Raw genomic sequence first — 15651 nt, 5'->3', positions numbered from 1 at the left:
AAAGATGTCGAACAACTCTTTCGAAGAGAACCGAACACTATCAGAAAAACAGCTCGTAAAGTTAAATGCTCTGATTCTTTTGTGCGTAGAGCCAAAGCTAATGCTGGGTTGAAGTCGTATAAAGTTCAGAAAGATCTAGATCGCAATGCGTTAAATAACTAAGAGCAATAAAACGAGCGAAAAAACTGAGTTCAAATTTCAAATGATGGATGATGAAACTTATGTACTTTGCAGAATTTTCACAACTTCCGGGTCAAGATTTGTATGTGGCTGATGGACGAGGTAATGTTCAAGAACAATACCGTACAAAAAAACAAAATTACCCTAGAAGTTTCTTTGCAGTTGTGGCAGAAAAAGACAATGATTTGTGAGTGTCAACAAAAACGGCGTTTACCTTTCTTAAAATAGTACAGAGTGCCTTCATATGTCTGGCCCGATTTGGCATCATGCCACTATAAGAATTAAAGAACACAGGAAAGGTATCCCAGGATATTTCCGATTTTAAGCGTAAGTGAACACCCTCATCCAAAAAGGTAACGGAAGAAACTATAAAATCTTTTATGAGAGGATTTCCGGAAAATGCAGTTGTACAATATCTTATATATAAATAGGCCACACGTTTTTTTGTGGTACACTTTTAAGTATGTTATTGTCCACCAATATTGATGAAACATATATGGTTTAAAATGTCATTTTCTCTAGATTTGCAGAACATAATTTAAATTCTTTCCATAAAAGTGGTAAAAAGCGTTTAAAAGTGGTCGAATTTCGGCCACCGGGCGATCCTAGTTTGTATAAATTTACGTATTTTTGAGAATTTTGATACTGAATGGTTTAAGTTTTAGAAATAAAATTGTATCATAGTATATAACAAAAATCGAAAATAAATTTAATTTAATTAATGATATTTATATTATAATTTAATAATTTTTTAAGCAGACTTAAAGCAAAATAATTTAATAGTGTAGTACCCCTAACATTCGAATACAGCACTGTCAATTAGTTTTTATAAAAGATTGATGGTCGAACAATATTAATTTAATTTTAAGCACTAGAAATTAAAAAAAAGATAACAAAATTCTCAGGAATTATATTTATATACAATAATTAACTTTTAAATTAAATATAGCATATAGAGTTAGTTATTTTATACATAATATTATATTACAAAGTTTGACGACACTTTGATTTTATAAAATAATTTAAATAAAGGGTAAATAACCAATGACCACATATATACAAGTTTAAACAATACAATTAAATGGAATTTTTCATAAAATTGAGTAGGGTTTAAATCAGAGTATTAAAATTTGCTTAAAAATTTAACATATAACAGGCAATGAACTGTACTAGCTAGAATTTACACAAATATGAGGTATTTGTGAAGAAATATATAGTAAGTATTTGAAATTAGAGTATATTTTATAAACATTTTAATGTTGTAGTGTCTAACTGGTCATTGAAACATTAGAAAGAAAATATATCAGACCAATAAGTTTATATATTTAGTCGTTATTAAGTGAAGAAAGAAATTCACTCCGTTTATTCAAAAAAAAACTCAGATCCGTACAATCGTTTACGAAAATGTTCTACTCATATTTACTTGTTTTTAAACGAATTCTGATACATTAATAAAAAAAATTAAATTTTTTGTACGAAAAAATTTGGTTAAAACACAAATAAGTAACAAATTTGAGGATAATGGCAAAATTTAGTTGATATTTTGACATTATAAAGTAAATAAAAATGAATCTATAATCGGCTTCTCTTTAGAAAATTGCATTTAGTATTGAAAATAATGACAAAAAGATACCAGATGAATACCAGTTTTTAAACAAAATATTTTGATAATTCAAAAATATAACTTAGGGCGGATAACCAATTAAATTTTAAACATAGTTTAATCTTAATCAAAGTTAAAATTTATTAAATTTAACTTAACTATATTTAAAATTTAGATAAGTTAACCGGCCTTAATGTTAAATCCTAAAACAAAAATAAAATATTTTCTTAGAATTCTGTTTCAAACCTTAATTTAACCAAACCGTAAAATACATAAACAAATTATGTAAAGTTAAATTAAACAAAAAATAAAAAAAACAACAATCGTGCTAAATTAAAATGTGTTACCAGTTAAAATCTTTATTTTTATTACCTTTTTTTTGAGATTTCTTTTATTGGAAACAAGTTTTTAATATCGTACACAAAAAATCTCAGTCGTCAAATTCAAAAAAGATAATGACACTGCTAATTTTCAAAATTGCAATCAAATCCAGACAGACAAACAACAAAATGTTGGAAAAAAACACATTCAAAATGTGTACATTGGCTGTGTTGAGTATAGTACATGTGTATTTTGATTAATTTCGATGTAATTTGATAAATTTATGTGTATATGTTATATATACCCAGAGTTGCCATCAAGAAATGTGTAAATTACACATCAGAAGAAAAATTACACTTGTTTCATAATATTTAAAATTTTTCAAAACTTGTCCATATCTGTGAAATAGAGCGTTTTTATTTTATTAATTTTTAACGTCGATGTCCCAACTCGATTTTAGCGGAATATTGATTTTACAAATTCGATTTTTCATTCGGCTTTGAAAGTTCTACAAATTATATATTTATCATATTTGATGAAAACTCTTCTTTCTAAGACAATTTAAACTAGTAAGAGAACCATATTCCGCAGTGCCGGATCTTATATACGAGTACTATTTTCCATAGTAAATAGAAATAGGACCATTGTGCATGTGAATTACTAAGCCGTGATATATATCGGTGGATAGATCAGTTGATATTCATATTGTCCGAACTTTTAAGGGGTTATATATCTCTTTAGAAAGGCCTTTGAAATACCTTTCAGTCGATATTGTCTATGTATTGGATGTATGACTCAAAAATGCGGGATTTTTTCAAATGTTTATCTTTTATTTTAAATCATTTGTACAATAAACATTTATTCAAAGTATTGGCCATTGTTTCGAGACAAAATAACGGCATCTTTTAAGGTCAAGAACAAATCAAGTCAATTTCGGATACTCTGTTCTGAAGTGAAGCGTATCCCAGAGAGAACGTTCTACATCGATCGAAACAAATAGTTGAAGTCTGGACTATAATGCGGATGACGCAAAACTTCCCAATAGTTTTTAACAGGTATTGCAACATGTGGCCGAGCATTGTTGTGTTGGAATATTACGGTTTCATGTTGTCCAGCATATCGTTACCTTAATATAGAAAGGCCCTAACTCGTTTTTTTAAGGTCGAGATTTTGTAGCTAATTATAATATATGAGCGGACCATTTATCGAAATAAACGGAAATCTGGGCTCACAAAAACAAAGCGATATTCTGGGCGATTTTCAGTCAATTCTCGCTTTAAACGAGATTGGACTCTTTTGATCACACCAAATACAGAGCATTTGGCTGGTTGGCTTCACATAAGATTTCTTACGCTTCGGGTTATCGTAATGAATCCATTTTTCATCGCAAGTAATGATACGGTGCAAAAATGATTTTCTTTTATAGCGCTCAAGCATCATTTCGGACATGCAAAAGCATCTTTCAAGGTCTCTCATCTTCAATTCGTATGGTTCCCAATTTCCTGCTGCCTACAAACGTTTTGAAATAGCTGATTAAGTAGCTCTCAATGATTTTGCAAGCTTTGTTGAGTTTGACAACAATCGTCATGGAGTAATGCCTCCAATTATTGGTCTTCCAACATTTTTTGGCTGGCCTAGGCGATCTTTGTCTTCCGTGTCAAAATCACCACTTCTGAACCGCACAAATCATCTCTCGCACCTTGAAACCGATGAAACACATTCTCTATAAGCTTCTGTGAGCAATTGGTGAGCTTCAGTCGCAGAAGAAATTAAAGAAAGCAAAACTTCCCGCATATGACGCATTGTTGGCAAAAAATTCTACATTTTCGAAGCAAAAAAAAACTTTGTTGTTTACACAAAGTGAGAATAAATGACAGATATGTACCCTTCAAAATGACATATAAGTTATTAAAAACTGAAACCGCCTTCCAACCAATACACAATCGAGATATACATATACAGTGAGCCTCAAAAGTGACTATACATCAAAAAATATTTGATTTTTTTAAGATGAATGAAAATCCTAAAATTTATTCATCGATTAAAATTTTAATGTTTCGGTTTGTTGGAGATTGAGTTGAATAATAAATTCTGTTGGGAAAAAAAAAATTAAGTCTGACTATAATGATTTTCATGATCCTAAAAAAATCAAAAAAAATATACATATATGTCGAAAAATCGAGGTAGTCATAGTTTTTCGCTTATATCTCAGCTTTTTGTGGTTAAAATTTAAATGACAGCCTAACCAGTACTATGCAAGATATACTGAACAACCAATCATGTATGAAAGTTATTTGGGGATATTAGAAAGTTGATTTCCACAGACAGATGGCTATAACAATATCGACTCCGCTATCTATGATATGATATTTCTGAAATTTTGTATAATCTACATTATATTACTTTATTAATCTACACTAGATTACTTTTCATGTGATTTTTAGAGTCACATTGTATTTAAAATTTGTTTACAATTACTTGAACAAGTTATATCAACATATTGAGAGGTTTTCTGATTGAGGGGGTATTAGGCAGAATAACCTGTGCCAATAAAATTGCCAGATTGTAGCAATAATAAGATTTAGTTTTGGTCATATTCTACGACTTCTAATGACAGTTAATATAGAAATCAGAAGATTCAATCTTAGAAAACATTTTCTTCCTCTATATACGAAACAATAAATTCACTTATAAAATATAATTTCGTTTTCTTTTGATCTCACCTCCATAGAGACTATAGTTGAGAATTTGACTCAAAAGTTTATATTTCTATATGTAATTATTTAAATTTCTGAATTGCAGTTTTAATAAAGTAAATCTAAACTTACTATTATACATCCGAGTAAAAATTACACAAAATATATGTAATTACACATGAAATGGCAACAGTGTATGTACTACATGTGTAGTAGACAAAAGATACACAAATTGTGTACCGAAGAATATAAAAACAATGTTACCACTTGTTACAATGTGCGGCTATCTTTCAGATACATTTTATTCTGAAACGGTAAACTGCAAGTGATTGAGACAATCAAGCATGTCCCCAGTTGTGGTGACAATCCCCGTATCTGGTAACATGGCACAGGTGATTCACGTAGAGAATGAGATAGCAAGCACTTGATCGTAGGGAAAATTGTTCTCTCTCTTTTCTGGCTCTTGTCGAACAAATACAAAATGTAAACAAAAACCACTTGGATCGCTGCAAGAGCGAAAGGCAAATATTTAACAAACTAAAAAAAAACGAAATAAAATTACAGGTGTGCACACAAATATAGTAGTATATATAACTAACTATGCATGTCTAAATACAAATCACATACAATCCATTTTTTATTTAATTTTTTTTTTTGTATAAGCAAATACTATCTATCTTTGTTGACTTTTTTAATAAAAGATTAAATGAAAAATTAAACTACATACGTTACAATAACGTGGTATCTTTTTAACATCCTCCCTTAATACTGAGCAGAAAACGTGTTTCATTTTAAAGTACAATAAAATAAAAAAGCAAATAGAGAAAATAATATGAAAAACATAATAAGAGCACAACAATAGATATTGCTGTTGTTAAACCTCGATAATTGATAGTTCAATCAAATTTGTTTATTTGCTTTTATATAAAGTTTGGTGGTGTTACACAAAAAACATCGATTTTTATGCTCCAAGTTTTATGTCGAATTAAATAGACTGTCTATATAGATTACGTTGTGTGAAAGAGTTGACATGAATAATGTTTAATATAAGTTAATGATAGGGATTTTATATACCAACTTTAAAAAAATATTGCCGAGTCATAAAATGAATTTTTCATATTGTTTCAATTGTTATAACTTCTCAAATTGTTGTTAAATTTAAATGTGAAAACTATAACAATTTTCTTTAACAAGGGAACTCGAAAATTATCAATTGCAAGTTTTTTCTGGACTTCATATAAAACAAAGCAAAAAGGGTTTGTCTGTGTGAGATCAATTTATGAATATTGACATATTTTGGTGTTCATAGCATATTTTAATTTATCATAAATTGTGAATAAATAATGTGGGGAATTTAGATATACTAGGATCGCCTGGTGGTCAAAATTCGACCACTAATTACGCTAGAGAAAATAACCTTTTAAACCATATATGTTTCATCAATATTGGTGGACAATAACATACTTAAAAGTGTACCACAAAAAAACGTGTGGCCTATTTATATATGTATAAGAGCTCAGAGCATATTTGGCCCTTTGGGAATAATTCGGTGTTGGATTGAATTGAGATTATGCCGACATTGGGGTAACTTAACTGAATTAAGACAGTCCAAATGGTTCATTACTCTGTCCATACGTAGATCCCAAAATTTGATATCGATATGAAAAGGCGATCTGATATTATTTATCGGACACTGTGGTTTTAGATACCATCAATTTACGTTAGAAAATGTTAACACAAAACTGTGCAGATTTTGCGAGCTGCGCGATTAAGCCTTTGAGCATTGTGACTGCCCAATGTTGTCGTGGTGTTCTTTCACCAAGCAGAATAATTGCCTTCATACGTAACCTTATAATCTGGATTGCAGTGCTTGAAGCCTCACTAATAATAATCCGTTGAATTAAAAAAAGTAGGAGTTAAATGTTTTATTCGAACTTATCCAAGTTTCCACAAAAACTTCAGCAAAAGCATAGACCTTACATTTTAGCAAGTCAGTAATAGGAAATGATTTATTCTTGTAATTGAAATTAGTAATGACTCAAGTACCGAGCTTAATTCCTTTCATAATTCATTCTTTATTGAATTAATTCATTCAAGTTTTCTATAATTCAAACCCATTACAAAATGGCTTAATAAAACTTATTGAATGATTAAATTTTTCTTCAATTTAAATTTATTACAAATAGGCTTTAGACCATTGGTAGGCGTTCATATTGTTCAGGTTACGAAGATTTTCATCAATTTACACGTACACAACTTGAATGTAAACAATAGAGAGTAATAGAGCGTAAAAATACAAATATTTCATTCAGTTGCTTGATGTTGTTGCGGATATTTATTTTTTTAACCGTGCATTCACACAATTTAATTGCCTCTATTTGCCTACCAATGCTTTAGACTGTTTTTTTCCATTAATTTCGTAAATGATTAAAAACAAAAACAAATTGAATGAAGAAACAATATTTTAATTCAATTTAGATTAACCATTCAAAGACTGAATGAATTCTATGATGAATTAATTCAATAATGAATGAATTCGATTCAAATAAAATGCTGAACGAAGCTAAAGAATTTAATTTGTTGGGAATGGTTTTATGGAATGAATTGCTGCCATTTTTATACCCTTCGCCATGAGTGGCAAGGGTATATATGTATAAGTTTGTCATTATGTTTGTAATTTCTAGATTTTTCATTTGCACAAAGTATATATATTCTGGATCGTTATAGATAGTCGATAATTTACAAACATAATTAATACATCAAGATATCGGGAATACTTCCGTCTAGGTTGCTATTTAAAATGGCTGAGATATAAGGAAAAAACCGGGACAACCTCGATTTTAGGCCTATTTTTAATCTATATCTGGATTACTAATGACAGATATTTCAAAGTCCATTGCAACGATGTATATAAGGCTATAGTAATTTGGACCTACAATGGGTCAAAATCTAGAAAAATATTTTTTAACCCGAATTATTTTGTTATAAATTTTTTTTTCATTAATAATTTAAAATTTGAAAAAAATTAAAAAAAAAACAATTTCAAAAAATTTTGATTTTTTTTTTAAAAAATTTTGAAATAACAATTTTTTAATTTTGTTTACCTAAAAATATTTATAATTTCGTTAGCTTAGTACGCAAACGTAACAAGTCCACTTTTGATTGAAATTAAGATTTTGATGCAGAAAGATACATATTTTGCAATAAAAAATTTCGTTATTTTGTTTCTAACTGATGATTTTTCAGTGATACGCAAAAGTACTTACTCCACAAAAAAAAATAATAAGAAAACATGCTAAGTCCAGCAAAAATCATTGACACTGTGGTTTTAGATACCATCAATTTACGTTAGAAAATGTTAACACAAAACTGTGCAGATTTTGCGAGCTGCGCGATTAAGCCTTTGAGCATTGTGACTGCCCAATGTTGTCGTGGTGTTCTTTCACCAAGCAGAATAATTGCCTTCATACGTAACCTTATAATCTGGATTGCAGTGCTTGAAGCCTCACTAATAATAATCCGTTGAATTAAAAAAAGTAGGAGTTAAATGTTTTATTCGAACTTATCCAAGTTTCCACAAAAACTTCAGCAAAAGCATAGACCTTACATTTTAGCAAGTCAGTAATAGGAAATGATTTATTCTTGTAATTGAAATTAGTAATGACTCAAGTACCGAGCTTAATTCCTTTCATAATTCATTCTTTATTGAATTAATTCATTCAAGTTTTCTATAATTCAAACCCATTACAAAATGGCTTAATAAAACTTATTGAATGATTAAATTTTTCTTCAATTTAAATTTATTACAAATAGGCTTTAGACCATTGGTAGGCGTTCATATTGTTCAGGTTACGAAGATTTTCATCAATTTACACGTACACAACTTGAATGTAAACAATAGAGAGTAATAGAGCGTAAAAATACAAATATTTCATTCAGTTGCTTGATGTTGTTGCGGATATTTATTTTTTTAACCGTGCATTCACACAATTTAATTGCCTCTATTTGCCTACCAATGCTTTAGACTGTTTTTTTCCATTAATTTCGTAAATGATTAAAAACAAAAACAAATTGAATGAAGAAACAATATTTTAATTCAATTTAGATTAACCATTCAAAGACTGAATGAATTCTATGATGAATTAATTCAATAATGAATGAATTCGATTCAAATAAAATGCTGAACGAAGCTAAAGAATTTAATTTGTTGGGAATGGTTTTATGGAATGAATTGCTGCCATTTTTATACCCTTCGCCATGAGTGGCAAGGGTATATATGTATAAGTTTGTCATTATGTTTGTAATTTCTAGATTTTTCATTTGCACAAAGTATATATATTCTGGATCGTTATAGATAGTCGATAATTTACAAACATAATTAATACATCAAGATATCGGGAATACTTCCGTCTAGGTTGCTATTTAAAATGGCTGAGATATAAGGAAAAAACCGGGACAACCTCGATTTTAGGCCTATTTTTAATCTATATCTGGATTACTAATGACAGATATTTCAAAGTCCATTGCAACGATGTATATAAGGCTATAGTAATTTGGACCTACAATGGGTCAAAATCTAGAAAAATATTTTTTAACCCGAATTATTTTGTTATAAATTTTTTTTTCATTAATAATTTAAAATTTGAAAAAAATTAAAAAAAAAACAATTTCAAAAAATTTTGATTTTTTTTTTAAAAAATTTTGAAATAACAATTTTTTAATTTTGTTTACCTAAAAATATTTATAATTTCGTTAGCTTAGTACGCAAACGTAACAAGTCCACTTTTGATTGAAATTAAGATTTTGATGCAGAAAGATACATATTTTGCAATAAAAAATTTCGTTATTTTGTTTCTAACTGATGATTTTTCAGTGATACGCAAAAGTACTTACTCCACAAAAAAAAATAATAAGAAAACATGCTAAGTCCAGCAAAAATCATTGATAATTCTATTTAAATCTTACACAATTCACTGTAATAAAAAAAAATTAAATTTTGAAGAAATATTTAAAAAAACAAATTTATTTAAGATTTTGAGTTATTTTCCTTTACAGCAATGAAATAAGACTGTTTTTTCTTATGTATTTAAATAATATAAAATAATAACACAAATTTGTAAAATAATAAAACGAGAAATTAAAATTTATTATAAGAAAATGTGCTAAGTCCAGCCAAAAAACACAAAATCAGAAAAATCAAGAGAGTCCCTAAAAATTGCTTCAGTTTCTAAAGTCATTTCAATTATTTTATTTTTTCCACTGATACTTAAAGCCAACAGATAATAGGAGAGAACTGCGTTTACAGATCTAAAGAATATTGAAAGCAAAAAAAGATAGAACGTTTTTTGTCTCTCCTATAATATTCAAAAAATGGGACTTGGCACGTTTGCGTACTAAGCTAACGATTTGTATTTTAAAGTATAATTTGGTGAAGGGTATATAAGATCTGGCACAGCAGAAGGTAAATATTGAACAAGTTTTGGTGAAAAAACAATTTGGTAAAAAAAATATTGGTGAAAAAAAATTGTTGAATTTTTTGGGTGAAAAAATTGTGGGTTTAAAAAAAGTTTCTGAATAACATATTTTGGTGAAAAATATGTCAAATCGAGGTCTTCGTGGTTTTATGCTTATACTCAGACATTTGTAGGCCGATTTTCTCGATTTTAAATAGCAACCGAACCCTAACTAGACCCGATATATTGATGTATCATATTTGAAATCTAATTGGGTGAAAAAATCATTACAAATAATTTAAACCAAACAAAAATCTTAATAATTAGAAACTAATAAAATGCTAAACTAAAAATTAATTTTTTTCGACCAAATAATTGTGTTCTATTTTTCAATTATGTGTAATTTTTAACTGTATTAATATATATTGTGGAAAATCGGTAAGTGTTGTTTTTGTCGTAAACAAATACGAATAAAAAAGTCGAATATATAATCACCCTTTTTACAAAATTCGAATAATAAACCTAAACTTAATAAAGATATGAAAATTTTTAACTTACCTTATTTTGAGAATATTGTTTAAATAATTATTTTTAAAATATCAATAAAAAGTTTCTTCACACAACTCAAATTAATCGTGATATGAAACTACAGTAATATTACATGAAGTTTAATAAAATTGCCACAATTCACTAATCTTGTGAAATAAAAAATAGCAAAAATCAGTGATATTTACATTCGACAAAGTTTGTGTATATTTTTATGGATCTGCTATAGATAGGCCGATTTAGATGATTTTCGATATTATTTTTAACTAAGGAAAGTATATTTCTATTAATTGTCATTCATGCCGAAAGTTAAATCACCGTGATTTTGGAGAAAGCCAAATTTGTCATGAAATTTTTAATTAATATTTTATTTAAAAGGTTTTTAAATATTTTTTTGAAACCTACAATCCTTCAGTAATCATTTAACATTTAAAATGAGTTTATTACTGTCATTTCGCCAAATTTTGATCCACATTTTATATATTTACGAAGCACACAATCACAATTTTTGTTTACAATGAAAAAAAATTTAAAAAAATCAACTTACCTTTCACAATGATTAGCTGTTAAAGACATTTTACCATCCCAAACATCTGTAAGTTTAGCCGACACAGTTATTGTCCTTGTAGAATCTTCTTTGCCCAATACTTTTACGTAGACCACTTGATCGGGAGAAAAATTTATATTATCATTCTTGAAAGCATTCACCAGAATCATTTTGACATGAACTTTAACGGTTTTCGAATAGCCCTCGATGGGTACCACAATTTCCACAACATCTTCGTTGACATCTTTAACATAACTCTTTAAAATGTCACCAATCTTTAAGGATTTCCAGTCACATGTCAAATGTTCCGAAAAGTATTTGACATCCCTCAAGCTAAAAATACTGCCAGAAATGCAGACAGCTTTTAATTCCTCGCCCACCGGATACAAATGTAGTTTAGCTCTTAATAAGTCAATGTAATCGGAGAGTAGACGTACGGGTATAAGACCTTTGTGCTCGATATCTTCATCCTCATTGTTGGAATAGCTTATCATTATTTCCAAGCCCGAATCGAGTGTGTGCACCACTGACACTGGACAAATCTCTCCCAGTTTGAAGGCATTTTCCACCATACCCAATATAAGCTGATCATCTTTTTTACTGGCTATGCGAAATTGCATAGTTTGTCCCTCCTCAATATTTTCCAATTGCCCCGGCAAGGCATTTTGTTTATAGAAAACACCTTTCACATCTCCAAAGAATTTCACCAAAGCGAAAGTTTTATTACACTTGACTACGGTACCCAGGTAATTTACATTAACTTTAGCATCATCCAAACTTAAAAGTGGCTTGCTGGTCTTGGACATGTATTCAGAGCGATTGGTCAAATACACTAATTTACGTTCGGAGTTCACGTCGACAACACGGCATTTTAATTTGGTCTTTGAATCCAAATTTCTTGACGAAGGAGCCAAAAATAATTTTTCGATAAGAGCTGTTGGAAAACAAACAATGTTATAAATACGTAATTTTTGAATATAATTTTCTCAGACAAATTATCAGAAATTATTCTAAAATAACTAGTTCTAGAACGAGTGTAATCAGAACCACTTCAAATCCTTGGAACTACATCATTTCCAATTGTATTTCAGAAATTTCTAATTATATTTCAGAAAATTCCAATTCAATTTCAGAAATCTCCAATTATACTTCAGAATTTTCTAATGGAATTTCAGAATATTCCAATTATATTTCAGAATTTACCATTTAAATTTCAAAAATTTCAAATTGTATTTCAGAAATTTAAATTGTTTTTCAGAATTTTGCGAATGTATTTAAGAATTTTCCAATTGTATTTCAGAATTTCCATTGGTATTGCTATTAGAACTTTCTGAAATACAAATTGAAATTTCTGAAATCCAATTGGATAATTCTGAAATACAATTGGAAATTTCTGAAATACAAATGGAAAGTTCTGAAATAGAATTGGAATATTCTGATATATAATTGGAAATTTCTGAAAAATTAGAAATTTCTGAAATTTAATTGAAAATTTCTGAAATGTAATTAGAAATTTAATTGAAATTTTCTGAAATCTAATTAGAAATTTTTGGAATTCAATTGAAAATTTCTGAAATACAATTAGAAACTTCTGAAATACAATTGGAAATGATGTAGTGATGTAGCAATTAAATTCTGAAACACGGAACTAGTCAATATCAAACCAATATCACTTATGAAAGAACTAGTGCTATAACTGTTCCTAAGATTGTGTATTTACTCTGTAAAGCTTCACTAGAATTAGTTCCGAGGCTGATATTTTCAAATAAATATCATCAATTACAGGACTGGTTCTAGAACCATTATAAATAACGTGTACTAGTTCCGCAAAGCTGAAGGTGGCAATTTCAAACAAAACTCATTGGTCGCAACTAGAACGCGTTACTGGCAATATACATGCATTCTAGAACTAGTTGTAGAACTGAAACAGTTTTTCCTGAATATAATTAACTACTTACCATTAATTCTTCCCAGTTGCAGCGAGTAACCTCCAACTTTTTGATTAATTTCCTTAACTGTGGCCGTTACAAAATCACCAGGTTTAATATCATTGAAACTAAAATATTTCTCATTTACAGCAACGACATCATCAGTGCAAATATACATTGAGTCCATGATATCATAGTTTGTAATTCTTACTGTGTGTTTGGATTTGCGTGAATATTTCGATAGAAGCTCATCTTGATCATAGTTCCCTTTGTAGTTGGCTTTAATAGTTTTGTAGGAAATGAGGCCTTTAAATTTATTGTTTAATATTAAAACGACACCACCAGTGCCTAAATGATGCACCTTGGCATTTTCAACAATATCACCAGGTTTTAAATCAGTTTCTGTGGTGTCCTCTTTATCCTCTTCAGATGTTTCCGTTTTAGTTTCCACATTGTTGCGAAGATTTATGGTTAAGTAGACAAATTTAGTTAAAGGCATAACATACAGAATTCTGGCCTCATACTTGGCATTAACCTCATAATCTTCTGGCAAAGCTAAAGGATCTGCCAATTGATGCTCGTTTACATAGGCGGTGTATACTTCATTCATTATAGTGCCCTGTAAACCATTTTTCAACACTTTACTGACTTGGAAATTAACTATGGTTGATGGCATTAAGTAGTCCAATTTGGGATCATTTTGATCTTTAACTTTTAATTTGTTGGATTTTATTTCTGAACAGATACAGGTGCTCACTGACTTATCGGCCGTAACTTTTTCCACTTTAAGATTTATTAACTCGCCAACAGCATGACCAGCTTGAGATTTTTCTACGGGAACAAAACAGCGTAAACCTTTAACGCCTGATTCTATAATGTAACCATGTTCCTGAACTTCCTCCACGGCACCATTGAAAACAAATCCCTTCTTAATGTTGGCATGTACGAGTTCGGCATGTACTTCGCTGGGCTTTAAGGTCATATCAACTTGGATTTCTCCCTTGTCACCCTGCTTTACTTCCTTAACACGACCATATACAATTTTGCCCACACTATATAAATCCTTTAGTGGTTTATAGCCCTCTGATTGGGCAGAGTTTTCTAAAAACTCTTTCATAGATTTTGTATAGGCATCAGATATTTCCAAAGCAGATACTCTGGCACTTATGCGTCCCGGCAATGTGACATTCAAATACAATTGATCCACGCTCTTTACCAAACCCATAATAATCATACCGTCCTGTATGGTATCATAACTCAACAGTTCGACGGAGCGTGGCTTTAAATCATCATCCTCATCTACTAATGCCGCTGTAGTTGTTTTAGTTTTGTTTTTCTTGATTTTTCGTTGTACGGCACCGAAAATCTAAAATAAAAATCATATTTTCGTTGAAATTATTTCTTCATATCAGTTATAGGGCCTGTTATTACCTGTTCGGGTTTTGTGGCTACAGCTTCTTTGGCTGCTGCTATTCCTCCACGAGGAAAACTTTTCTCCACTATCACCATATTGTTTAAAGATTATTTATTTGTTTTTATTGATTTCACAATCGAATTTTTTACGGTTTTTATTTAAAAAATGCTGAATAAATGAAAATAAAACGAAAACCCCAGCTACACGTGCAGAATAAATGAAATGTTTTGAATATTGTTGCCGGATTGTTAAAGATATTTAGAGTAGCCAGATTCTATCGTTAAAACAAAAAGTCATCTTTTAGACATTTTGCATTTTTGAAAAGTATTCTTGCGACCTTGCAACTTTTCGACTTTTATACATTTTTGAATAAACAAGGACGTTTAACTTTTGCTAATATGAAAAATAGTACTTTATCTAACTTTTTAATGTAAAAATATTACTGTAGCCGGAATTGTTGATGAGAAACTCTTATTTCTTTTACTATTAATTTATTTATAATGTAAATAATGTTAAATAAATAAAATACTAAATAGATTTCTTTTTAGTTCCGAATTACCGACAAAAGTACATTTTATAAGAAACAAATGCATGATATACAACAAAATAAAAGCTTCAGTTGAAAGTGTGGTTAATGGATGATTATGAAGATGAAAAAAATTAAAATTAAGGCCTTTCTGAATTAATCCCGATTTTGGCTATGATTCAAAATGGAATCCGAGCAACGTTTTCGTTTAAAAACGAATTCACATATTTTCTATTTACAGAACACCAAAATATGTGAATTTGTATTGAAGTTTTGAAAATAACTCATTTTTGAAACCTATAGAATTACAGAACGGAGGCTTATATCAAAGTAATGGATGGAAAAGTTGATATGATCGTAGTTTTTTGATATTATTCCATATTCTCGACTATCTTGATATTTTCAATATTATGTATTTTTAACAGGATAACTTTACA

At 29.4% G+C, this 15651-nt stretch overlaps 1 protein-coding gene across 1 annotated transcript in view; it reads right to left on the bottom strand.

The window, feature by feature from the left end:
• Rrp5 (Ribosomal RNA Processing 5) overlaps positions 1 to 14865 on the bottom strand; it is a 35107-nt gene extending 20242 nt beyond the window's left edge. Inside the window, exons 1-3 of the mRNA XM_065498874.1 lie at positions 14706 to 14865; positions 13305 to 14640; positions 11347 to 12280 (exon numbers count right to left, since the gene is read on the bottom strand). Of these exons, the coding sequence (XP_065354946.1) occupies positions 11347 to 12280; positions 13305 to 14640; positions 14706 to 14783 (2348 nt within the window). The 5' untranslated portion in view covers positions 14784 to 14865. The remainder of the gene's footprint in view (positions 1 to 11346; positions 12281 to 13304; positions 14641 to 14705) is intronic.
• Positions 14866 to 15651: the final 786 nt, after the last annotated feature.

Source organism: Calliphora vicina, chromosome 1 (assembly GCF_958450345.1).
Source record: "Calliphora vicina chromosome 1, idCalVici1.1, whole genome shotgun sequence".
NCBI classification, from domain to species: domain Eukaryota; kingdom Metazoa; phylum Arthropoda; class Insecta; order Diptera; family Calliphoridae; genus Calliphora; species Calliphora vicina.
The sequence above is the reverse complement of the archived record's forward strand: the minus strand, read 5'-3'. Positions and strand labels throughout refer to the sequence as shown.